Source organism: Centrocercus urophasianus, unplaced genomic scaffold (assembly GCF_019232065.1).
Source record: "Centrocercus urophasianus isolate 14NV4802_14NV808 unplaced genomic scaffold, USGS_Curo_1.0 seq_10, whole genome shotgun sequence".
NCBI lineage: Eukaryota > Metazoa > Chordata > Aves > Galliformes > Phasianidae > Centrocercus > Centrocercus urophasianus.
Window position 1 is genome coordinate 16,878,279 of NW_024884142.1, and position 26,998 is coordinate 16,905,276.

At 37.8% G+C, this 26,998-nt stretch overlaps 1 protein-coding gene across 1 annotated transcript in view; it reads left to right on the forward strand.

Annotated features, from left to right (window-relative positions):
• The window catches only part of LOC122161862 (muscular LMNA interacting protein), an 83,058-nt gene that overhangs the window by 25,297 nt on the left and 30,763 nt on the right, over nucleotides 1–26,998 (forward strand). The window contains exons 2-10 of the mRNA XM_042821572.1: nucleotides 307–465; nucleotides 2,373–2,741; nucleotides 8,445–10,082; nucleotides 14,118–14,189; nucleotides 22,461–22,523; nucleotides 22,596–22,679; nucleotides 22,772–22,831; nucleotides 23,231–23,275; nucleotides 26,313–26,357. Coding sequence (XP_042677506.1) covers nucleotides 307–465; nucleotides 2,373–2,741; nucleotides 8,445–10,082; nucleotides 14,118–14,189; nucleotides 22,461–22,523; nucleotides 22,596–22,679; nucleotides 22,772–22,831; nucleotides 23,231–23,275; nucleotides 26,313–26,357 — 2,535 coding nt within the window. The remainder of the gene's footprint in view (nucleotides 1–306; nucleotides 466–2,372; nucleotides 2,742–8,444; nucleotides 10,083–14,117; nucleotides 14,190–22,460; nucleotides 22,524–22,595; nucleotides 22,680–22,771; nucleotides 22,832–23,230; nucleotides 23,276–26,312; nucleotides 26,358–26,998) is intronic.

Here is a 26,998-nt window from a genome sequence, read left to right on the forward strand (position 1 = left end):
TTATTGAACAATTCTCCTGTCTTCTGTGCTACACCATGAGAATGTATAGGATGCTGATGGATATAAGGCAATAAGGCAATAAAATGTATAGGATGCTGATGGATATAAGGCAATACTTTGTTCGTGGAAAAAAAGATCTCAAATGCATTGATTGATGAATAATCTACTGACAAGGATAGTTAATAATAGACTTGTACGTTATATTGGTGAACTAACTCACAAGAGCACTGTATGTTATTTCAGCTTTGATTGAAAAAATCTAGACAAATGTAGACAATAATATTGAATTAATTATGTGTTTTGCAGGTCACGTCTCAAGAATCTGAAGCCAAACCACTGACGTTCACATTTGTGCCATCCATTGGACAACTTCCCACTCATTTTGAGGTTGTAGATGTCTGTAAATTCCTTGTGACAATTCCAGAGGAGCCAAAAGATCTGAGCAATCAAGAAATTATAAATAAGGTAGAATTTCGCTCGTGCTTGTTTTTCCACTCTTCCAAAGAGATGTAAAATGTTGTTCTGGCATCCCTGTACTGATGCATTTTACCTTGAACTATGTCTTGGCTAGTATTTGGTTATAATTACTAAGTCTACCAAAGGTGCAGAATCATCATACGAGACATGTCTACTCAACAGCCTATTTTTTGCTGTTGAGTGCATACCAGGAAGGAAACTCTCTGCTGGTTGTGCAAGGATATATTCTTGGCAGAGGCATTGGGATTCCTTCTTGATGAAGATAGAAGCAAGGGCAGTGTGTGAGGCATGCTATTACATGGGAATCCACCAAGAGATGGTCACATTTCAGCAAATGCCAGTGCTTTGGCTTCCAGATAAGGTGGCACTTCTCTTCATAGCTGTGCAGGAATGCATTAGTTGAAATGAAAACTTGCTTTCTTGTTTTTGAAAGCTTGTCCCAGTGATTTTCTATGACAGGGCAGCCAACAGCCATTATTCCGTCCACAGTGTCTGTTTCATTCCTTTCCTGCTTCAAAACAGGATTCACATCTCCTTTCCTGCTCACGCTTTGGGGTGATTTTGCTGTTGTTGCTCCTCCCCTGGGACATTTCTGGACCTGCAGTTCTTGGTGCTCTTCCTCGTAATAAACTTTTTACAAGAGTTCATACTCCTCTGGCCTGACTACACTCTAGCTCTTTTAGAAATTTTTATAACTGAAAAAGAGTCAGATGTAGACTGAGAACAGGCATTCTTGAAGAGACATACACTGAAATATTGTCCTCAAGGTGTTTAAATTATCATATATGTTTCCAGCCATCAGGATTGATTTTGCAATAAGCAGTGCTCTGGGATAGGCAGAATGATGTGTTCCAGACATCTTTCTCTCTGTGTTTTAATATGCTGTTAGGCGGAGAAAACTTTCCTGCCAAGGAACGCAGTAGTGAGTCCTTCGTAACACTGATTATTCCCTTTCCTTTAATATCTAGAACCTAGGCAATACTTGTAAAAACAAACAATCAAATACCAACCAACAAACAAGCAAAAACACCTCCAAACTCACGACTGTAATAACTTATTGTACTTTTCAGTACATTTTTTTGAAGAACTCACAGGGCTCCTGGAGCTTTCAGTGGAACCTTGTTGTTACTACATTCCTCAAGCAGGATTCAAGTATGAGCCCCATCTACAGGTTTTCTCTTGCATTACACATTATTTTTATTTCACGACTCCTCCAAGGGTAATATGGTTTACCATGGCAGTTGCCATACTGATTTGGTGATTTGCATATCATATCTCCAGCTACTCCTGTTCTCATTCAGTGCTTACTTGAGAAGTCACATACTGGAAGTGTAAGTAGGAAGAACAATTGTGGTCTGTGTTGAGATGCTTAAGCACACGGTAAAGCTCTCTGACCTCAAACTATCTGTCTGCCCTTTTCAGAGAATGCCTTGGCTTGAAGGCCTTTGTTTCTTCATTAATATGTATAGGTTTTGTCCCAGATTTATCTGCCAGACTCCTGTGAGGACTATTGTCTGCTCCCATGGATCCCACGGTCACTGTGCCTTCCCATTGTGTCTGAGTTGTCAATCTGACAACTCATTTGGCTTGATTTCACCCTCTTTTCTAGTTCCCCCCAAATCGCAGCACCAGGCTTGGGCTCCCATTCTGCTTTGAGTATACCATTGCTCCTTGTGTAACAGGGAGGCATCACCTACAGCATTAGGAACTGGCTGGATGCTGCTTGGGGAGAAGCAGGCTGGCTAGATTCTGCTCATATCAAGCCCAAATTCTTCATTCACCTTCTGCACTTCTGGTAGGGTAGTGCCAACCACCATGTCAGGCCAAAGTTCTTCTCTTGAAGAACACAAATATAAGGTGGCTAACTGAGATCTTTTCCCTTGTATCTCTTGTAGGCTAAGGTAGTCTCAGATGAGCTGTCCTTAAACAGTGGAGTCCAGCAAGACTGTGTACCTGCCATCTCTCCAAACAGCACCCAAACTGTTCTCCAGTCCCTGGTATCTTACTCAAGCAGAGGAGAAATGCAGGAGAATGATCTTTTTAAGGCTGAGTTTATCCTGATTACGGACTCCGGCGACGAGGATGAAGCAGGCGCTGCCTCTATCAATGCCCAGAGGTCCTCCAATGGCTATGGGCCCATCAGTGCCCAGCTGCTGGCTACGTCCCATGTCTCTCCTGGCATGGAGTCAAGGAAGCCTCCCAGCGATGGGCATCTTCCAAGTGCTACACTTTCCCACAGCACTGCTGATCAGCAAAACCAGCAGGTAACCTATTAAATGATTATTATTTATTATTATTAAACTATTATTAAACCTATTAACCTCTTGAACTAAACTTTGCTTTCAAACCTTTCAGGACACAGACCCTGTGTTTCTTTGTAAAACAGCTTGGCCAATTTATTCTTCAATTAGTGTTTTTGCTAGCCATTTCTGCAATGTATGTATTCTAAAGATCTGTCCCTGCCCTTCTGACTTATTGCCTCTCCCTGTAGCCCTGGTAGATAAATGGAGCAAGTAATGCATCTCTATTATTCTTTCCTTTCTTTCCTTTAAGAGCAGCACATCATGACAGCCAGTTAATCAGATGGTATTATATTCCTAGGTAGGCTAAATTGGCTAAAATCATTGAAATCAATGGAGCCTGTATATCATTTGAATTATTGGTATCTGACTTCTTAGGCCTATTATTTCTCAGCACCTGCTACAGCTCTTTATTCTAGAGAAAAAGTTTACAAAAATCATATTATTCTAATTGTTAGTTAGCACTGAGTTTGCACAGGTGTCAAGAACTAATTTAGTTGAAAGGTCTGTTTCATGTTCATCTTCATAGGACACATATATTGATTTATTGAAATTTTAAATCCCTGATGGGAAAGGTTTTTTTTTTTTTTTTTTTTTTTTAAAAAAAAAAAAAAAAGTTTGAAATTTTTCATTTTCAAATTGCATGAATATGATTTACTGCATGAAAATTTAATGTGTCTCACCATAGAAAGGGCACTGATAGTTTGAAAGGGTGTATATGCCGTCATAAAACTTACCCTTTAGCAAAATAGCAACATCCTTCTCATATAGAAACGTTCAGACATTTCCTTTGACCCCAACTGGTTTCCATCAATTGAAAGTGCAATTCTTCATCAGTACTTTAAAGAGAAAGTACTGGCTACTTTGACTCTGAAAAGGAATAAGACTTCCTATCATATATTAAAAAACTTGCACCACTCTGTTTTGTTTTATTTTGTTTTTTTCATCCAATTCAGTGTTGATTTTCGATGGAGGAAATTATGAATAAGAAATCCACTCTTGTTTTGAGCTTCATAGCATTATGAAGTACTAATTTTTTTCCTGGAAACTCTCAGTGAAATCAGTGGGAATTTTACCATGGCAGGAATGAATGCAGAGGTAAATCTGTGCAGGGCAGACAGCTTGTAAGATAATGATGGTCCTAGGGAAACGTGAATTTACTTAAGCATTTTTAAGTATGCATCTTCTGTAAGAACTGTTTTTTTGTTTGACTGCAGAAAAATACATAGGCTGTAACTGTTACATTTTTGATGACTTGACAAGAAAACATGGATATGCTTGGTAAAGTAACAGAAAACAGATTCACAGAATGAGGAACTGAAGCTTAACTCTTCTAACTGTTCACCTGAACGTGAGGAGACATAGGGCATAATATGGGTAGAGTGTATTTCTTCATTACTGTTAAGTAATATGTTTTCAAGACTTTAAGTACTTCCTTGGTCTTTATTTTCTCAATATCTCTAATTGTTTCTTTTCATAGGAGGAAGATCTTTTTGTTAAAACAAAAAACAAAAAACAAACTTCTAGCACTGACCATTTTTCTTCAGCTCTCAGCATCACTCTTGCTGGTTTACTCTCTCATGAAACACCATCAGCTCAGAAATGAAGCAAAAGTAGGAAAAGATTTAATAGCTAAATTATTTATCTGTGAGTAGATTTCCTATCCCAAAAGTTCTCCAAACAGGCTGCCTGTTTAAAAGCATAACTAGGCTTAATGATCAGTTTTCTGTCAGAAAGAGAAAAGTAGGGATCAGCACTGAAGACCATTGTATTGTACAGAGTTTTAGTCTGAACCAGAGGGCTTCTACAGCTTCATTAATTTCTGAATTCATTATAAGAAAGGAAAAAATCAGGACATCAAAAAAAAAAAAAAAAAAAAAGCATCTTCTGATCTTCTGTTGTTCTGGCTTAACAGGCATGACTAATGCTGGAAAATGCTGTGCCGTATTTAAAGGGTGAAAAATACATTCAGCATTAAAATATTTATGCATGATTGTATATCTATACAAATATGTGAAGTGATTCTGGTCATATTTGGGACATTTTCTTTATTGTTTACTATTTGTAAATGAATATATATATTTGTCAAAGAGAGGCTAGGCATGCAACAGAGAATCAGATTGGCTCTTTTCCTTGAGATGTGCCCTTTAGGGTGAGGGGGATGTGGCTGCTCCCTTAGTGGGACTGCAGACCAGATCACAGAAATTTCTCAGCTCACTAAAAGGGATCAATCGCCAAAACATTTCTTTATCCTGTCAAAGTCACTTGGCACTCTGACCAGTGCATGTCATCTGGTTTGGCTTTTCCAGATGAATCTGTTGAAAGCTGTCTAAACTTCTGCCGTCACCAGGAAGAAACTACCTTCCTTGCTGGGACAGTTCTGAATGGCATCTGTGTTAAGTGAATCTCAGGTCACACTTCATTTTACTATGCTGTCTCTAGATGTTGTGCTAGGTTTTCTACAGTCTCCAGTGTTTCCCTCTCTCTTTCTGGCTCTCACGTTGCAGGCTGAGGTGGAGAAATGCCCACATATATTCTTATTCATGATCAAATTCTAGCGAGATCAAAGCGTGACTATCTAATATCAGATCTAGATGAAGCCACGTTCTCAGATGTAACTTTAACCTTTTGGGCTTTCAGTTTGTCATGTTCTTTTCTTTTCTGATTTCATCAGCACATCTCTTGGGGCTTTGCTGATTATCAGTAATGATATTTTTTTTGCAGGATTTCCCTTACAAAATATTGTGATCTCATCAGAAAAAAATGTTAAAAAAACATAGCTCAGTTCTGCAATTTCAAATGTACTGAAATTCCTCTGGGAAAGGCTCTATACTAAGATTGAGACCTGTCTGATATTTCTGGGGTATTTATGTATGTGGCATAAAAATATTCTTCAAGTTGCTTCATCCATTCATACCAAAGTAACCTGAATGAAAACAAATCCCTCGATCAAAGGAAGTTATATCTCATTTGTGACAGTACTGATGTTGCATTTGTAAGATCATGCCCAGTTTAGCAACCCTCCATACCCCGATTCAAGAGAGGTGTGGAGGAAGCGCAAAGTTGATGAGGCAGCTGGGATGCACGTGAGTGGAAGCTGAGGGAGCTCCAGCAAACAGGCCTTGTTAGGTCACTTCTAAACATTTTTGATTTGCTTCTCTGACTCTGAAATGAGAGTGTGATCATCTATAAGTGTATCTAACATTATAATACAATAGCAGAATCTTTTCAGAAGACTTGAATCGTGGTTCAATTGGCTCAATACTGGTGGTGGCTGACCACCTATGTGGTCAGTGTTCAAACTGGAAGAAGACTACAGCAAAAATCTCTTTATTGTACTTTTAGGAGCAAATTTATGATCTGCTACCATGAACATTTTCCTAACTGCTTATAAATCTTTCTTACCAAGTTTTATCTAATTAGAAGTCATTGCACATCCTGCTTTCATTAGAGAGTCTCATATTCATTCCTCATTTTCTTTTAATCCAGTGTCTTTGTAAGGGAAATTTATCTATTCCATTTTGAAATATAGGGATTTCATTCTTCATCCTTGTTTTTGTAATAATCTTCCAGCATTCATTATTAAATTCAGCAGGCTTCTCAAAATTAACAGTTGTATGACTATGCTGTTTTTTATGGTGTTAAATAGTTTTGTTTGATTACTTATTTACTATTATTTTTTCATAATTTTAAATATTAGTAATTTATTTTACAAATCTCCAGCATTTTTTTTCCTATTCTTTATTAGTAGCTTTTTCAACAGTTGTCACAGTTTCTCAATCGAGAATACAGTACAATGGTATCACAGATATTCATTTTTATATCATAATATTTACACTGCATAAATAAGATTTCCATTTTGAAATGAGACATCTTAGCACTCAGGAAGTTAGTGTGGTTGTAAATCACAATTATCAGATTGTGGATCTGATAAATATTTATGAATATCTGAAGGGAAGTGAGAGGCAAATGGATGAGGCCAGGCTCCTCTCTGTGGTGTGTAGCGATTGGATAAGGAGCAATGGCCTAAAACATGAACATAGGACTTCCCATACTAACAAGAGGAAGAACTTCTTTACAGGAAGGGTGATAGAGCCCTGGTTGCCCAGAGAGATTGTGGAGTCTCCTCTGGAGATATTCAAGACCTGTCTGGACACCTATCTGTGTGACCTGTTGTAGGCTACCTGCTTTAGCAGGGGGGTTGGTCTTGATGTTCTCTTGAGGTCTTTTCCAACCCCTGCCATTCTGTGATTCTGTGATTACGTAAAGGAACTCCAACAATTAGCTTTTATTACTGTAAATGAAAACATATCTGGGGGTGTCTGATATAGAGAATGTCTTCAGTAACAGGTTTTGCTATTTGCATGCAGTTGTCTAGCGGGAAACGCTCACATATTTTTAGTCATATTGGCTAGCAGGATTCTACTGTGCTTATTTATCCCACATATAGCATTTCAGGTACAGTTTAGCCAGCAAAGGCCTTTGTATCTGGCTTTGCTGTCACACCAGCTCTCTTAAAAATTATGTTTTATAGTTATTTTTTGTTTTGTGATGTATCAATACTGTATGACATCAAGCTATATTAATTTCTATTTCTTAATGGGAAGATGTTTCTATTAAAAATTGGAATTAAAAAGATGAGCCAAAGCCACATGGAATCCATGTATGTAGAACCTGGTATAACTGTCTTACAGAATTGCATACTGTTTTCAGTTATCAAATAAATACATAGACTTTTTTTTTTTGTTTAGATGAAGTTCTTAGGTATTAGATTCCATTTCTCTACTTTAAAACTCCTCAGTCAAAAGTTAGGTGATAATTTGTAGCTTTTCGGATTTACAGTTGACTTTGTTCACTATTTCACACTGATATGTTTACTTCGAATATTATATACCCCAGTTTTTAATTTCAGTATCATAATAACTTGGAGGATTTTGAGAGAATTTCTTTCTTTAAGAGCATAGAACTGTATAAAACATTGATAAGATACTTGTGTGCGCTAACTAGTTTTGACAAATCCTAATTAGAAGAGACCTAAGAAAAAAGGCATTCATAGAACAGCTCATTACTGTTTTATTAGTGCATTATAAGGCTGTGGATAAGGGGATAAGGGCTATTATATGATCTATGAAAGATCAGAAGAGTGAGAGACAAACTGGATGGTCTGATATAGGTTGTTCTGAACAAATTTCTCATTCTGATATCACAGTACTGCAAAAGATGTTGTTTAATGAGTGAATAGTTGAGTTGAATCTCATTTGCAGAGAGATTACTTTCCATGGAACTGGTATAGTGAGATCAGGCAATATTACAATGTTCTCACTTTCAGTTATGATTACACAAGATTTGCATCACATGGTTCTTGACATCACTGGCACAACTGCCTTGGGTTTTACTTAAAAAGTCAGTAGCCTTGGGCATTTTGACATCTCAGCAGAACTGAGATCTTGTGTAAGTAAAATAACACAACTTGACTGTGCTCAGTCAAGTTCCTTACAGCTCTGTCCATCAGAATGTACAACAAGTTTAAAACAGTCCTGTTTTTTTAACCCACAAAGCAGTACTAATGAAACACTATGTGCATGACTACAGGACTGAAATGTGAGATGCTTAACAGTTCCACGGGTTCTACCTATATTAACATTTCTGTTTTTCTTTTTTCTCCAGTTAATTTCTACTCTTTCCACCTCTGATCATCTTTCCTCTAAATCACCTGCTGTCCACTTAATTTCTCCAACTAATCTGAAAGTAGCATGTGGTGCCATGGTTAACCTGAATCAAGCCTCTTCGCTGGAAGACTCCCGTAACAACTGGCAGTCAGCAACTGAGTCTTCTAAGCAAGATTCGTCTCTCTACTTTCAGTCTGCTTTCCACAGTTCAGCCCCCTCCATGTCTAAAATATCCTGCTCTTCGTCAAATTGTTGTTACTCCAGCCCTCAACTGTATGATAACATACAAACACCAAATGTCCATATCCCTGGCTGTGTTTGCAAGATGGGAAACTTCGTTAGATCTTCTGCTCCAGGAAAGAGTCTGTGTATTTCCCCCAGTCCTCCACATTCAGCTGAAATTCAAGTATCATCAGGCCAGCCTTCATTTTCCTGTTCTTCCAAAAGACTGGATGCTTTTTCTCCTCTCCCTGTTCATATAATCACACATTCATTATCTCCTAGCCCTAAACCTTTGTCTCCACCCTCTCTTTATGGCTCATCTTCGACTATATGTAGTATAAATGAGCCTTGTACACAAACATCATCTAAAGGAAATTTAACAAGGTCAGGTATTAGATCCCCTCTGCCGACCAGACTAACTCTCTTGACTGCCATTTTGAGATCAGGCTCTTCTCAGCGGAGACCTCTTTCTCCTGCTTCTTGCCCCACATTTTCTCCTTCCTCCCTTTGTTCCTCAACACTTGCAATAGATCAAAAGTTCAAAACAACTCCCCCAACCCCCAGAAAATCTGTTTCAAGCCCTCCTATTAGACCAGATTCTCCTAGCAAAGAGGGATATTGGCCTTCAGGATGGGCTCAGAACATGTCTTTACACTCCAAGCCTCGTCCTGCTCCTCGAGCAAGGTCTCTTTCTCCTAAAAAGCACCTTCCAGGCCAAACACTCTCTCCAGACTCCCGAAGTCCCCTCTCATCCCCCATCCCTTCCCACAGAAAATCAGCTGCCTCCACAGGCTGGCATGCTGCAGTGCCTGCTCCAGCAGTGCCACCATGTGCCCCAGCATACCATTCCCTTGCACACCCAGCCTCTCCTCCCCCCGAAGGCCTATGTTATCCTGCCTCCAGGTACCAGGCACCTCAGAAATCTCAGAGGGTGCACACTTACTCACCCATATTTACCTGTCAGTCATTTCGTTTGCTTTCTTCTACCAGAAATGGTGGCAAAGACTTCCCCACCACAGAAAAGCAGTCATGTCTCTCCCCAGGTCTTTCGAATTCAGCTTCTACATTGAATTCAGATTCATACCAAAAGTATACTCAGGAGCTGAGTGCTTCCTCTCCTGCCCCTTCAAATCTCTCAAATCAGTGGTCTCTCTCACATCCTGATTCTACTTCACCCTTTCACCAAACTCATATTAATTCACACCCACCACAGCTTCACTCTTCATTGATGTGCAGAAACTATAGGTCTAACTCCCTCTCTCCAAGACCTCAGCAATCTGCCACCTCACCATTATTAAAGTGTAGATCTCCTGTCTCAGACAAGTCACCATGCACACTGCCATCAAGACCCCAAGAGCTGACTTCACCACAATCTTTTTCCCTGCCTCCTGACCATGAAAACATCAAACCCAAGGTACTCTTGGTGCATGCTTATTTTCTAATGCTTCTTTGTCCATTTAGGAAAAATCAAATCCGTGTTGTTGCAAAATGCTAGTAAAATGAATGAGCTGGAGAAAAGGAAAGAACTGTTATTGAGTTGGTAGTGCAGGCAATGAAGAATAAATATTACTATTAAAATTTCTAGCAACATGTTTTGTATTATGAGGAAGATGCTGCAGGAGTCCTTTTGCACAAAATAAGGTATTGATAGATAGGAGGAGATAGGAATGATTTGTGTCCAGTGGTTCTGACCTGCTGAATTTATCTGAACAGGGACTTCAGAACCAATAGCCAGAGAGGGAAGACAAGGACAGTCCTCTGCTTCTTCCCCATCTTTTCCACTGATATTTCTAATCTTATGCTAGACAGAGGATGTAGTCCTGCAAATACGAAACTCTTGCACTTGGTGCATCAGCTGTACTCCCACTGTTTGTCATTCACCAAAAGGCAGGAGAGTCTCAGCAGAGTGAAAATAACCAACGATGGCAATTGCTGCAGGAGTGCCTGGAAAAAAGCCTCCTTTTAAATCTAAAGATAAATCTCAAGAAAGGGAAGGGGAGGGAAAGGAAAGCTGATCACAAGATATGCAGCAGATAGGTACCTGAGAAAAGAAAAGAAACTTCCCTGCACGAGGGGAGAGTCAATGGCAGGAGATAGCTGAGCTGTAGAAGACCTTCCAGCTTCTTTTATCTTATTTCTGCATTCTGTGCTCTCCCTTAATTCTCCCTCTTGTTGATTTCAGAGCTCACCTTGGACAGCTGAAACATGCTGCCCACCACAGAAAGGGCCATCATAATTTTTTGATTGATTTGCTCACAGCACAAAATTGCAGCTTGGCCGTGGCAGGAGTGACCTGGTCTGCTTGGAAAATGTTAATTGAAAATGAGAGGTTTAAAGCAGCACAGAGTAATATTTGTAATATTGAATTGTTCTTTTAAAAACCAAACAACCCAAAAGGAGCCATTGTGCCAAGCACAGCTGTATAGTGCCATTATGCACTGTTGGGACTGCTCAGTGAGATGAAAAGAGAAATGAAATAGTCACAATTTCAAGAAAAAAAGCCCCCTGAGGCGAAACTGAACAGCATGACTGAGTCTGTGGATTGCAAAGCACTTGCAATGTCTGCTGTCTTCAGCATAATCTCTGATGATAAGGAAGTTATCTGCTTGTGACACATAGCTGTTGCCTGGATTACATTTTCAGGCCCATGTAATAATTTCTGCCCTTCCAACAGTCCTTTTTCCTGCTAATTCTGCTGTTCCTGTGATGCAGTGGCACTTATGACATTGCCAACCATAATATGGAGCATGGGAGAGTACGCACCAGTTTAATAGGCTTGAGTGGCTAGAATGGTGCCATTTCTAATTGTGCAGACAAAGCTGGTTCCACTGGGTATATGAATGACCTGCATCTCTAAAATCAAATGCAGAAGTTCAATAAAAGAAAAGTTTCTTCTGGCTATAAAATGTGAGGCTAAGTCTTCATGTGTAACTAGTAACAGTGTGTATTCAATGTCCTCCTTTCCTTCTGCTCTCATCTATTTCTATTCTTAGTTTTTGAAATAGCTCAACAGACTTTTGTTTTGCTTATCTGTTAATGGTACCAGGCTTTCTGATAACTCTTTGGCCTCAAATCTCTGTATATTTTTGGGGGAAAAAAGGAAAAGATTGAAGAGAAATAGCATGAGCTATTAAACAGTGTCTTAAACAGCTGTTAAGATTTTTTAGAACCAATCAGCTCAACTTTAAGACTAGACAAAGAGCAGATTGTTCCATCTAATGATTGCTGATGTATGACAAAATTTTGCATGTAAGATTTCTCCAAGGGAAAAGTGCAAAAGAGCTTGAACTTTGGCATATGTAATTTTGCAACATTAATGTTACTTCAACAGTTATTAAACCAGCACCTCTTAAACCAGAATTTTGACACTAGATGTACTTTTCAACAGGCACATCAAGCTGTTTCATTAGCATGATATCAAAGCAATTATGCAAAAAAGATTTTTTAATGGGAGCTCTTATTGCATTCCTGTTTATGCATGTACCAATTAATAGAAATAAAAAAATAGTTTATAAATGTATTCAAGTATTAGCATTTTAATGTTTTATGTTCCCATGTGTTATCTATTTATGTTTATTTTTGTCATTCTGTACAGTGAATATGAGCATAATCAAACTCACAGAACATTGTGAAGTGTTAAGTTGTGGGTAATTTCAGGAAATAAAAATACTCTCCCTGGGCTTTCAAAACAATTTTAGTAGTGCTTTAATGGACTTGGTGTAGTGAAATAGATAGTGGAATGGATTGGATACAGATAAAATTGCTGATTCTGCAAGAAGAGAATAGAATTGAAACGTTTGGCTCTTGTTAGAAAATTCTTTGCAGTGTTTTAGTCCGTTATATTCATTGATTTTTCCTGTTTGAATATAGCCCAGGAATGCATGTAGATCTGTCCCAGTTTTGGGAAACAAACAGATCTTTATATAGCATATAGATTTTTGCCATCTAAACATTCAAAAGACTGGATATAAATCATGTCTTTTGACTTCTGAAAAACATCAGAAAGTAGGCAATTCTATTATAGTCAATGGATAGGTGATGGTGTATCTACAGGATGATTCTCTTCTACCTCTACAGGTTTCTATTTGAGAATGAGATGACTTATTCTGTAGAAATGCCCATGACTATAAAAGTCTTTAGTTCTGAAATGGTAAACATTCAAGTTTGAAGCTCAAATAAATGTAAAAATAACAATAATGGCACTGCCATATGCTTTGACAGAATATTCACTCAGTATATGTGATTACGGGCTTCTTCAATGCCTGTCAGTCTCTAAGTTCTGAGTAGAAATACATGTCAGTAAGTCTCAGGAAAATATAGTACTGTATAAGGAAAGATTTCAAAGGTGTGTTCTACAGTGTTTCAAAAGAAGTGAAAAGATGATAAAAAATTCTTTAATCTGTATTAAAATTCTTGCCCCTCTGCCATCAGGGACTTTCATTAGATATAAAAAAAAAGGGAAAATAAAAAAGACAAATTAATAACTCAAAGTATAGCATATTCTTTGGCCTATTGTTTTATAATTACTAGCATTCATGTTGGTAAATCTTACCAAAATATTCAACCAATAACTGAAAACTCTATTATTTTCTGAATTTGTCCTTTCACAACAGACCCTGCTGAAGGGTCCCCTTCTTTCTTATAGCCCACCTTCACTGAAAAACTGCAATCAGATCTCCATGGAACCTTCTCTTTCAGCCTGTCCTCATAGGAGAGGTGTTCCAGCCCTTGGATCATTTGTCAGAACTTAAATTATTAAAAAAGAATATTTTTTAAGGCAGATCTTAGAATTTTTGTATCCTAAACAACACACTTTTTATGGTTAAGATTGTCACTTCTGTGTACCTAATTTGAGTATAAAAGTTCCTTTATTTGTTTTGAAATAATTTGGTGTAAGAATTTTTTATAAAGGAGGTGAAAAGCAGTGCCATATTACTTAAGATATCTGTCCACTTTGACAAGTAATTCAGCACTGAAAGATCATATTCAACAATCACAGGCATCCCTGTGACTTAGCAGTCACCACCCAGCAGCAGTCTGTGAAGTGCGTGTACTGGCAGAAGTGGCTTTGCATCATCATTTCAAATTGCAAGCAAACTAAGAATGAACTCACAGCCTTTTTTGATATTGATACAAGGATGGTCTGTAGAAAATGGTCAAAATCAAGTGATAAGCTGCTGATATATAGAATATTCATGTAATCCTACCTCACTCCTAAATGCAAAAGATATATCTTACAGTCCTTTAAAATCTTAGAAAATGCACTAGATTTTCTTTAAGGTATATATTTCCTAGATAGTATGTAAGCCTTGTGTTGTGGCAATGTGTCTATGAGACAATTAAAATCATCTTTCATTCTGTCGTGCCTTTCTCCTTTCCTGTGTCTTTCTCCCTCTCTCCCTTTTACCCATCTTTACTTCTCTTCCTGCTTTCTGGTTTACCTTTTTAGCAGTACAAGATCAAGACAAGCTACAAGGCATTTGCAGCAATCCCTACAAACACATTACTTATGGAACAGAAGGTTAGTGTTTGCTCAAAGGCATGGGAATTGCATTTCATATTTTAGAACATTCAGCTTTTGTACATACTCTGACATGTCTGTTGGTGATATTGCACAACATAAGCTCTGTGAACCAGCTGCTCAGGATTATATGTAATTCCAACAGTTTTTCAGGGTCAACCACTTCGCATTGAAGATCAAGCACTTCACTAATCTGAATTTCTGCAAATAAATTTACTGTAAAAAAAACAACAGCAACAAAAACAAACATGTCCCAAGGGAATTGCCATTTCTGACAATGTCTCAAAGTCTATTTTGCTGTTTGAAAATATCTGGAGCACTGCTATTCCTAGATCTATCCATCAGTAGATCAGTAAATGATTCTTCAATGTCTGTGCTCATACTAGTAAATTTAAAACAACCAAGAAACATCCCCAGACTCAGGAATTTATTGGCCATATTATCATACTGTGAAAATTGTCTTAGCCATTGCACTGGTGTTTTATCTTCTGTTTTTCCAAACAACTCCCTTAAGCTCTTTGACTGCGTTGGCCATGGGTCCGTTCCCAGGAGGTAGCTTAGGATAACAACCCTCTCTTGCAGGATAATATGATAGATCCAGACACCAGTCCCTAGTACAGTCCCTAGCTGTGTTTTATAATTCTTATGTTGATAATGTAACTTTGGAAGTAAGTTGAAAGTTTAAATTTTTCATGAGGAGTTCAAAATGGAGGACTTGGATTAGATGATTTCTAGTGATCCCTTCCAGCCCCTATAATTCTGTGATTCTGTATTCACCAATGTCTGTCTTTTTAAAAAACTTTGGCAGAATTAATTTTTCACAAAAGGGTAGTCCATTAAGCATTGCAAAAAATAAAAATAAAAATAAAAATAAAATAAAAATAAAAATAAAATCCTGTGATTAGAAGTGAGATAAGCACTTAGATTCTATGATTCTTCAAGGTCACTGAGTCCAGCTATCAACCTGAGCTACCGAGTCCTGTCACTTAGTACACATCCCTTAGCACCAAAAACCATGTCACAATGGTTTAAAGACATTCTTAATCACGCTGACATCCAAGTGTAGCTATGGACATAGTTCAGGAACTTAGCTTCTAATAAATTTCTGTAAGATTAAGCATTCCTAAGTGCACATCTAAATATGCTTTTACATGCACAGCTCAGTTGATTTCACAATAATTTTACAGAGCTCAAAGACATTGGAGAGTATGAATTTTGCTCTGCATAAAGGATTTTGAAGATGATCATTTTGCCCTTGAGATATTATTGATTACGACCTAGCATTTATCACTTAAATGACTTAAACAAGATGGCATCTTTCTTTTTTTCAAAAATAGGAGATTCCTTCTTTTCCGATACTTGTTTAACCTTGAATGAATATATTCATCACTTGCATAAAACACAAACTTTCTTTTACTTAAATCTTGAACATGCCAGGTGAGACAATGTCTACATTAGCATGCAATGGAAGTGGATCAGAAAAGGAAAATATTTGTTTCAGGGGATCCTACGCTTATTCTCCATATATTCTGGGAGGTCTTTTGGAGGGCAGAGAGCCTGTTAGTGGCTGGAAGCATTATGCTGTTTTCTGAGATACCACTTCAGGTTGGACTTTGGAAAGAATTCATTGATACATGATACACAGAGATAAAGGTTATTTGGAAATGATCATTTTGAGTGACATTTCTTTTAGTTGAAAGGAAGTCCTGTCAAGGCAGAGAAACTACTGAACATAATGCATATTAGGAATTCTTCATCTGCTTAAATGCTGAAAGAAAGTATTTTGCTGTGTGATTGAACTAGAAATGCAAATTTTCTGAAGTCAAACTTGTTTTGCACTGTGCAATTATGTTACTTATTTTGAGTAGTCTTGAGAAAGGAGTTTTATCAGATCCATTATGCATGTGATCTAGTGACATTTCTTGTAAAATAATAATTAGATCACATGAAAGAAAACTGTCACTGATGTCGTGTAAGGTAAAATGTTTTGTTTGCCTCAAAATTGTCTCCAGGTGTCTAATTTTTCCTTTTATATGTGCGTAAATACTTTAACTTGAGCCATGATTTTTTAGCTTCTCCTTATGAAACTGTTATGCTATAATCATCTACACAACTTCTTTTGGACATATTTTGATCCTTCAGTACTCTCTGTCTAAATGAATCATTCAAATCTATACTCATTAGAAGCAAAGGAAAAGCTTACTAACTATGTATGCACATACTTTGGCAATCCCAGAAGTGGCTTAATGTCATGAAATCCAGTAAGTGATGTGCATACCATCTATCTCAGCTTATATGAACTTGATGTTCTTCATATCACCTGTCCTCTGCCCAGGAAAAAGCAAATCCAGGATTTTTCTTGGAGGATGTGGCTGAAGCAAAGCCATATTTTTAAGCTACTTATGCTCAACATCATGGTAAGATTCTCCCTGGGGGCAACAACAGTGGACTACTTCCCAGGGAAGTTGAGCTAGGAGCTTGTCTAGAAGTGAGACAGGTAGGAGATACTGGGACAGCACAGGCACCGTCTGACGGTGCTTGGAGGAAGGACAGCAGAGATGGTGATAAGGAGGTTGAGGTAGCTGTGGCCAGCTAACAGTGCCATAATCACTACATATTCAAAGTGACGAGGCAATGATAATGAACTCTTCAACAAAATAGACAATAGCACCTGCTGGCTAGGCGAGAGAGCAGGAGTTTAATCTAGGCACAAGACAAAATTTCAATAGAAAAAAAATAATTAAATATTTGAAGAAGAAAATCCAGAGAGTGAAATGGGCTCTTCATGATAGAAATTAAACAATCAAGGCATGACAGTTTACTGGTAACTTCAGGCAGTTCCGTGGTTTATAGAAAAAGTCAGGTTAGGTGATCACTATGGTTCCTTCTGGCCTCACTAACGAATTGATGAATCACTCCTCTGCTGGCATTCACTTTTGAATATTTTCCACAGTTATAGAGATAAGATCATAATCAAATTCAAAATTTCAGTCCCTATCAGATCTTTTTCAAAAGTAATATACTTATGATTTAGATATTTTATTTATCAAATATCAATAAAAATATCTTCCACTCAAAATAGATTTTCATGAAGAGTCTATTTCAGGGAGTTATAGAGAAATTCCTAACTAAGTAGACAGTCACTGGATACTAGATATTCAGAATTATTTCAAATTGGAGTTGTAAGCCCAAAACTCTGTTGGACTTCCTGGAACTGCAAAACAAACAAGACTTCTTTGTGAAAATCAGCAATCTTTAGAAGAGCAAGCTCTAATGCATGGGAGTTTGGAATTACTGCATTTGTCCAGATACACATCCCAAATGCACGCTGATGGAGTGTGCAAGCTTTTTTCTCTGTGTGTCATTTAGATTGGAAGGAAGCCCGTGCATGTCGGCTTTGGACTAGCTGCAGGTGTTCTGCTCAAACTTCACCTATATTTGAATGAAATGAAACAAGTATGATAGGTGGTGCAAGGAAGTACAGCTATCACAAAGCCACTAAATTTTCTGAAAAACATTAAGTATAACTGGCTGTGGATGGAGTGCAATGGAATCACTGTTGGCTTCTCTGACTTGTATTTATAAATTAAGTACAAGTAGAGGACTACAATTTACATTTTAAATAAATTGGTTATTATAAAGCATGTGATGACTATCCTGATTCTGAAAAGCATATTTGACAACTCTACTGTTGAGAAGACTTCAATTAAAAAACTGTATTTTTTTCCTCAAATACTTCTGTAGTGCACTCACTGAGTGAATTTCTTGCATCTAGATTATGTGTCCATGTTAAAAGTCTTCTGAAGTCTAGAGCTCTTTCTTACCAAGTGACAAAAGAGAAAGAAAATAATCTTTGCAGTCCTAGAGAGCCACATGACCTAATTTGTCTTTAAAAATGACCAAGCATGCCAATGTGGGAGCAGGCTATGAGCTCCATCTTTCTTTCAGAGGTCTTGCAGCTTTTAATATTATTTATTTTATAAAAAGGATATTAGTCAGGTCTTCACAGTATCATTTCCCAGAATCTCTAAGGAATAAGTTCTGGGAACTGGTCATACATGAAAATCCACTATACTGAAGAAATTTTTTGCATGTGCAGAGGTCTTAGAAAAACACTGAAAGAGAAAATGTGCAAGAGAAATAAGAGGATATTTCTTGGGTTTTGTTCAACACAGGCTTTTCATGATGCAGTAAGAAGGAAGTTGTGTCACATTCAGATTACAATATTAATGTCATTAATTGGAGAATGAAACAAAGTTCCACATCTCCTATATATTGTCAAGAGCTTTAATTCTTCTAAACAAAATATTGGAGATCCTGGTCAGTTCATTTACTAGTGTCCTGTCTGCTCTGATACAGATTTGACAGTCAAATAGCTTGAGGGAAAGAAGAGGATTTGTAGTCATCACTGATGTCAATAGCATTTGTACCTCAGACCCTCTAAGTTACCTTTTGCAAGGACAAAATCGTCTGTTCAGTAACTGGCTATTTCATCTGCTTATTTAAGTTCTGTCACAAACAAGTTTTAATTTTCTAAATTATACTTTTCTTTTAAGTTGTGGTCCCACTATATTTTTCATATGCAATAAAGTAGCTGGAATGCCTAAAGAGGAATGTTCAGATTTTGGTATTGTTAGGTCATCAGCATAGGAAAATAAGGTTGAATACTGTTGATACTGCTAATCAACAACACTGTTCATAACCCTAATACTTCAATTTAATCATAACACTATTGCATGATAACACCAGTAATGAGATCAGAAATGCCAGTAGTACTTTTTAAATCTTCCATTTTTCTCCATGCTAATGAAATAAGAAAAAAATGCACTTCTAGAAAAAGAAGTTGAGTTGTATTTGGAAAAGCTAACAACAGATTAAATAGAATGGTTTCTTTCTTTTTTTCTTTTTTTCTTCTTGGAGAACTAGAACTTTTTAATAGAGAAATAGAAGGAAAGTAACTGTGGAAAAATCTGCATGAATTACCTTGACATTTTAAACATTCAGAAAGGGCACAGAACACAGAGTTTTTCATAGCATGGCTGCTGTATATGTAGTGATAGTATCTCAGGAGGTGTACTGAATGCACAGGCCTTGGTGCTGCACTTGCCTAAGTAAGTGGAAGCTCCAAACAACATAAGTTATTTGTGTTTGCAGTTTCTACTGAAATTGAAGGGTGCTTGATATTTCAATTATCCAGAATCTTGGTTCTTGACACAGACTTGTAGATGAGACTGAAGTTCCTCTAGAAATAGCCATCAAAATCTTCACGGTAGTTGTGTCCTACCCTTGATAGTATTCACCTTCTGCTGCTGTCCTAATGAGATACACTTGAAAGAGAAATATGTTTTTTTTTTTCCTTAAACAATTCATTTGTTATTTTCATTAACATACCAATATCTTGTGAGTTTTGAGAGGCTTATCAAGTTCTCCATTCTTAATGTGTGACTAATGGCAATTTTTTAATGCAACAGGTTCCTGATAAGACTTGTCATGTCTCCACAACAGGTGGCGTTGGTAATCCTGCCCTAGTAGGCACTGGAAAGACTCTTCTTCATTTTACATTTTACCACTTCAGTTTACATTTACAAGGAGGATGCAATCTGACTGAATCTGAACTGGACATGCAGCCCTTAAGTGTAGTGCTGAGTGCTCTTTTGTTTAGCTCTTCTACAGCTCTATCTGTTTTTCTGAAATTTTAGCTGGATAGCAATGATGAGGTAGCAGAAATGAGAAAGATTATCTATCTTTTCATCTTCTGTCTTGGGAGAACATTACATTATTATTATATTTCTCTTAAAAACTAATCATTATTTTACTCTTCTCCTTTGGAACTGTATCAACTGTAAGGCCAACAAGATTGTCTAGAACTGCAGGGCAGAGAAGAAATGTGTTTGGAAAGAAATTACTCTTCATTTTTTCTACTGTACTTTCTGGTGCAAGGCATCATAAATGTGTTTCTGCACAGAATCATTTGTGATACTATTAAAACAATAGCTAAAAACCTTGACACTTACTTTTCACTTCTACGTGAGTAGATGTATGCTGTTATAGCTAGGCAAGGAGAGAATAAATCTAATTATACTCAACAAAATTTAACTCACGAATAATTCCTTAAATACATGCTTCCTTCCTTCCTTCCTTCCTCCCTTCCTTCCTTCTTTCCTTCCTTCCTTGCTTCCTTCCTTTTTCTTTCCTTCCTTTTCTTTCTTTCTTTCCTTTTCTTTCCTTCCTTTTCTTTCCTTCCTTTTCTTTCTTTCCTTTTCTTTCCTTCTTTCCTTCTTTCTTTTTTCTTAAAGATCCTGCCATTTTCTTCCCAGCTTTACATATGTCCTTTGTAACTACAGCCCAGATATACCCCTCACAGGATCCCCCAAGCATGAAAAAGTGCTTGTAGGAATGCTCTTTTTTTTCCTTCTTTTTTATTTATTGCTAATAATCATCAACCACAAAACTTCAGAAAAGCATAATCTGTTAAACAAAAATCCGCAGATGCTGTTGATCCCTCCTACTTCATAGAATCATAGAATCACTCAGGTTGGAAAAGACCTTCAAGATCATCGAGTCCAACCACAACCTAACCACACTACCCTAACTCTAACAGTCCTCCACTAAATCATGTACCTCAGCACCACATCCAAACAATTTTTAAACACATCCAGGGATGGTGACTCAACCACCTCCCTGGGGAGCCTATTCCAGTGCTTAACAACCCTTTCTGTAAAGAAGTTTTTCCTGATATCCAACCTAAACTTACCCTGGCACAACTTGAGGCCATTTCCCCTCATCCTGTTACCTGTCACCAGGAAGAGATTAGCCCTGCTCTCGCTGTAAGCTCCTTTCAGGGATTGAAAGGGAGCAATAAGGTCTCCCTTCAACCTCCTTTTCCCCACACTAAACAGCCCCAGATCTTTCAGTCTCTCCTCATAGGGCATATTTTCCAAGCCCTTCACAAGCCTTGTTGCCCTTCTTTGTCCCTGCTCCAGCACCTCCATGTTCTTTCTGTACTGAGGTGCCCAAAACTGAACACAGTACTCGAGGTGGAGCCTCACCGATGGAGTACAGGGGCAGGATGACTTCCCTAGTGCTGCTCACCACACCATTCCTGATACAAGCCAGGATGCCATTGGCCTTCTTGGCCACCTGGGCACACTGCTGGCTCATATTCTGCGGACTGTTCATCAGTATACTTAAGTCCCTTTCCATCAGGCAGCTTTCCAACCACTCCTCCCCAAGCCTGTAGGGCTGCCTGGGGTTGTTGTGACCAAAATGCAGGACCCAACACTTGGCCTCCCTATTGAAACTCATACAGTTAACCTTGGTCCATCAATCCAGTCTATCCAGGTCCCTCTGTAGGTATGTAGACCAGCTGCAAGCACCAGCAGGCTTCCAGAGCAGACTCCATAACAAATCTATTTGATGATTGATTAAAAAAAAAAAAAAAAAAAAAAAAAGGGTGATGACAGCGAGAGTGTTGTGCCTTACTGACTTTGGGTGAAGATGAAAAAGGCACTGAGCACTAAAGTGAAGTATGGCTTTTGCAGACGTCTTGTGATTTTCCTGATAAAGTGGAGGGTTGGGCAAATTAATCCTCACAGTTCTCAGACCTCCTCCAAGTGTGAACACAGGAAAGCTGAAGGTATATCCAGGCATAAGAGGATTGTGTTTTGTTTTGGGGAGACTGTATAAGCTACATTAGGTAGTTGTATAGATTAGCCATGTTTTTGTATACAAAAAGTGTGTTGTGCATACTTATTTTTTAAACAGTGGTGTTTTCAGGCTAAAAACCAAAAATGCTGAGCACTGTTTTTGTTGCCATGATCACCAACATCTTTAAACAGGATTCACTTTTTAAAGAAAACAGCTACTAAAGGAAACAAATGGGCCTCATATACTTTGCCTGCTTTCTTACAGCCAATGGTGTCTTCCAGTGGTGTGTGACAAGCACACATCTGGCACATCTGTGGTGCATAGTGCACATTTACTGTGTGTAATTCACTGTGAGAGAGATGGGGTGTTATAGAAGAAAACGTCAATTTAAACTTTTATTTTCTGAGCATGGATAATTCACCTGTCTTGAATATTCTTTCTTTCTGCATATATACTCTCTAATTCAAGATCAGAAGATGATAGCCTCAAAAACACTACTATAATTTCTTCTTTTTGCATATTTCCCTGATAAAATGACAAATGTCATATTTGGGAATGTTTAATGTTTATGTGTATGACAGCTTATTTTAAATTTTTTTAACTCAGGAATCTTTTGAATTGCAGGCATTAGAAGAGCCGACGAAGGCTGCTGATGTGACTGAAGGCACTACTTTGGACCATTCAGAGGTAGTGCTGTTTTACCTCTCAAATCTTTATCTGAAAACAAAAAGCAAAGGTTAAGTGTGTGATTCATTTCAGATGTGCTCCCCTGCCCAGCTCAGACAACAAACAGAAGAGCTGTGTGCTGTCATTGATCAAGTCCTGCAGGACCCATTGACAATGGTAACCTATCAGTATGTGGGATTGACTTTTCAATGCCCTTCTTTTTGTCTCATCATTAATAAGTTTGTTCTCTGTCAAAAATAACATTCCAGCGCCGATGTGAATCTTCTCCAAGTTTCCTGCAGATGAACACAGAGTCAGATGTTGGCAAGGTAGGTGAATAAACTCACACGCAAAATGCTCTTTCCAAGTAGACATCAGATGACAGCAAATGAGAAAATGGAAAGATGTAGTTTAAAGTTGTTTTTGTGAACAAATGTGAGTCAAATTTCACAATGCAACCATTCCTGTGATTGCCTACTGATTTATTTTACTTTATTAGGACAATTCTCAGAGATAATTTAAGGACCAGCTCTAATGGAGTGCGATTGATGTCTTTGAGTAAAAAAGAAATAATAATTGAAACAATAAACACCTCAAGAAAACTTTAATGTATCTCATGAATCTTTCTGGAGAACTGAATTTGAGCAATTCATAACATCACAATGATGAAAATCTTGCTGTCAGTCCTTCATTCTTTACTGTTGATATATTTGTTTATTTTGTATAAGGTATTGACAACATTGCAGAGAGCAGCTGGACGTGAAACCAGATATGTAAGTACTTTTATAACTATGTGTTTGGCATGAATAAATGTCTAATTTCATAGGTTTTGAAGGTCATCTTGCTAACACATTTGATTTGTTGGCACATAGCTGATGCAGGAGTAGCGCGAGGTGTTGTCCTCTGTACAAAATGAGTTCATTAGGGCATATGTGATCGAGACCTGAAATGACTTATTTCTAACCAAATCTTTCATGACTGGAATTTCTTTAGTGCAGTGTCTGTTGATATTTCTACCTGTGCAAATATGATTTTATAATTGAATTGTCCACACAATCCTTTGTTGTTTTTTGTTCCAAGTGTGGGTCAAGGGTTTTCAGTTATTTATCTGTTCTGTAGGGGATTTGCTTCTGAAGATATGTTTTAGCTCTTGCCTATCCGTCAGTTTGGGGTTCACTCATTTTTTTTCCTTCCAAGGTAAAGAGATGACTGAAAACCCACTACTTAATCTGATGAACAAAAGGTGTTTTCTGCCATGTACACATTCCAGCTTGCAAAGAAAACTTCTATATTGAATCACCAGTTAAACTATTGCAATGTTAAACCCAGTTAACATTCTAATTTACACAAGCTCTAATAGTTACTACAGGTTCTATATTTTACTTCTAGCTCATCTAGTCATGTGGTGAGATATCTGAGCTTACTATTCATCATTCAGACTTTCTATTGAATCTCAGTCAAAGCAGTGCTAACAAAAGCAATAAAGGCCATTTAACTTTGTGCCAGCACAGTGCTTGACTGATCAATTCAGTTTTGCTTCTTGAATGTAGTGGCATGCATATTTTATTACATATTGCGATTTTTACTTGACAGATTGTGCTGGGTCATAGTAATTAGAAAATACATTAGAAGAGTGCTTTTTAATGAAATAAAAGAGCGTATTTCAGATGTAGCCTGTAAGAAAAGAATATATATTACTACCATTTCAGCACATTTCTTCAGGACCCAAAACAGTGTCAGAAATCCACCTACAAACACATTTAGACATCCAACTTATATGCATAGGAACAATTAGATTTTTTTCACTTGCATAGAAAATCACCCTTAAAAACTTTATTTTCCCAGTCTTCCCTGTAACATTCTAAACAACTGATGCAAACCAATATTTGGGAATAACACAAAGACTAACTCTTCTTATACATTGTACAAAAGACTGAATTGTTTTTTGTCTGACAATGAATCTGATCACTGTGCTAACAGACCATGCTCTCCACACTGCACTGTGGGGGCTGACTTTGGTGTGACCAGGCTCTTATGGGGTGTCACCATGCGCTGCATCAATGTCAAAGAAGGGGTGATCTAGGTATTCCCACTGGACCCTGGACATTGGCAGCTCTTCCCTCTTTCTTGTTCTGCTTCCTTGTTAGGACACAAAAGGGCTGCCCATTTTAAGCCAGTCTAACAGTGTCTCTGGTAGAAATCAGGAACTGAATACAATACAATCATGACTGTGATGTCAAACAGTGAGTTTCTCCAGGAGATTCCCAGCCCCATGTTGTGTCATGTGAGCTGTATTGGAAAAATGATCTTCAGCCAGCCTTTCCTTATCATTTTTTTTCTTTTAGAAGTAGTATTTTTTCTTTCTACAAATTAATTTCACTAGGCATAATTCATGTGGTCATTAAGCATTTATGTATACATGATGTCTGATATTGAGATACTTGTCAAAATCATAAAATCATAGAATAGTTTGGGTTGGAAGGGACACTTATAATCACCTAGTTCCAAACTCCCTCCTATAGGCAGGGACACCTCCCACCAGATCAGGTTGCTCAAATTCCCATCCAGCCTGGCCTTGAATGCTTCTAGGGTGGGTCATCCACAGCCTTTCTGGGCAACCTGTTCCAGTGTCTCACCACCCTCACAGTAAAGATTTTCTTCCTAATCAATTAATCCTAGTCTAAATCTACTCTCTTCCAATTTAAAACCATTTCCCCTCATCCTGTTGCTACTCATCGTTATAAAAGTCCCTCCCCAGCTTTCCTGTAGCCTGCCTTCCTAGTGCAGGAAAGCCACTATAAGGTCTTCTGGGAGCCTTCTCTTCTCAAACCTGAAGACCTCCAGCTCTCTTAGCCTGTCCTTGTAGTAGGGGAGGTGTTCCGGCCCTCTGATCAGCTTTGTAGCTCTCCTCTGAACCTGCTTCAACAGCTCGATGTCCTTATGTTGGGGGCTCCAGAACTGGACACAGTACTCCAAGTGGGTTTCACGATAGTAGAGTAGAGGAGCAGAATCACCTCCCTCAACCTGCTGGTTACATTTCTCTTGGTGGACAGTGTTATTTTGAGGGTGATTTGAGTTAAAAGAAAAACTCTAGCTTGTTTATGATTCAGGGATAGGAAAATTTGTCATAATCTTAAAGTAGTACAAACATATGTGTGTAGGTATATACAACTTGAAACATTATTTCAACAGATTGTATAAAACAGTAAACTACACAAAAATGATGATATATCTTGCCATTTTACAATTAAAGTGGCAATTAAAATTTGTCTTGGCTGTTGTTACTCTTCATCTTCATACTCACTTCAGAATCTTGTAAGGATGTAAATAATGATAAAAATGGCAAGAGAGCATATAAAATTACTGAAAAGAATCTGATAGTGAAATGACAGCAGTTTGTACCAGCTGACAAAATACTATACTTTTCATTTAACAGCTTTTAAAATGGTATGGTCTTTGATATGGTCCTACTCACTATTTTACACTAGTGTTTCTTTCACTATTTTACCCTAATGTTTCTTTGTTGGCTTCTGGGGTATTGTACGGTAACTGTTGAATCATGGCTTGAACCACTGATTAAGCACCTAGGGAATGGACCCAGTCAGCACTGGGAGCACAGATGAAGACAGTTCACCTGTGTGACCAGAAGGGGTGGAGCCAGGCTGCACCTCTCTTAGACTCTATTTAAGGGCAGACTGGCACTGGGGAAGGATCTCTGGTTGGGGAGTTATCCTTCTGGATTTTTCTTCCTTCACTGCTATAATCACAATGATATTGTATGTAATACTGTATTTGTTCACTCTTTTGCAGGCCAATCTTTACAAATCGACACCTGTGGTAGCAGAGAGTCAGATGGTATGTATTGCACAAATCTTTGATGCTGACTTTCAAAATCCATACAAGATGAAATCTGAAATAATTATTTTTTACTTAATCCTTTGAAGGAATTTACGGGCAATAGCTTTCCAAAAAGTGGCATTGCATCTTATATAACTGCACTGTTTTTTTTCTGTATCAAGCACATACCTGTTTTAAGGACCTGTAAATTCTACCGTGGACTAAATGACAAAGTTGAGAGTCCTCATGAGTCACAACGTATGCCACAACTATAGTATCTACTACTCGAAGTGGATGAGAATTTCCCCATTACATGTTACTAATGGCATCCCTGGGACTTCCTGTATCAATTTCTTCTGTTTACTAAGCTTTGACCAGTTCTTTTCTTATGATTTTTTTCCAATTACTTTTAAAATTTTATTATATTTAAGTCTCTACAGCATTCTGTAGCATCAAGATTTACTTTTCAATTATACCTTATGTGAAATGGTACTTCATGTACTCATTTTAAAGCTAGTGCATCTCAGTTGCTGTACTGAAATGGAAAATAATTGTTCTTTCTTTACTTTCCAATTATCTTTTATAATTTTCTAGATATTAACTACAGCACTCTTTCAGTCACTTCTTTTCTATACTGAAAACTCAAAATGGCTTGACCA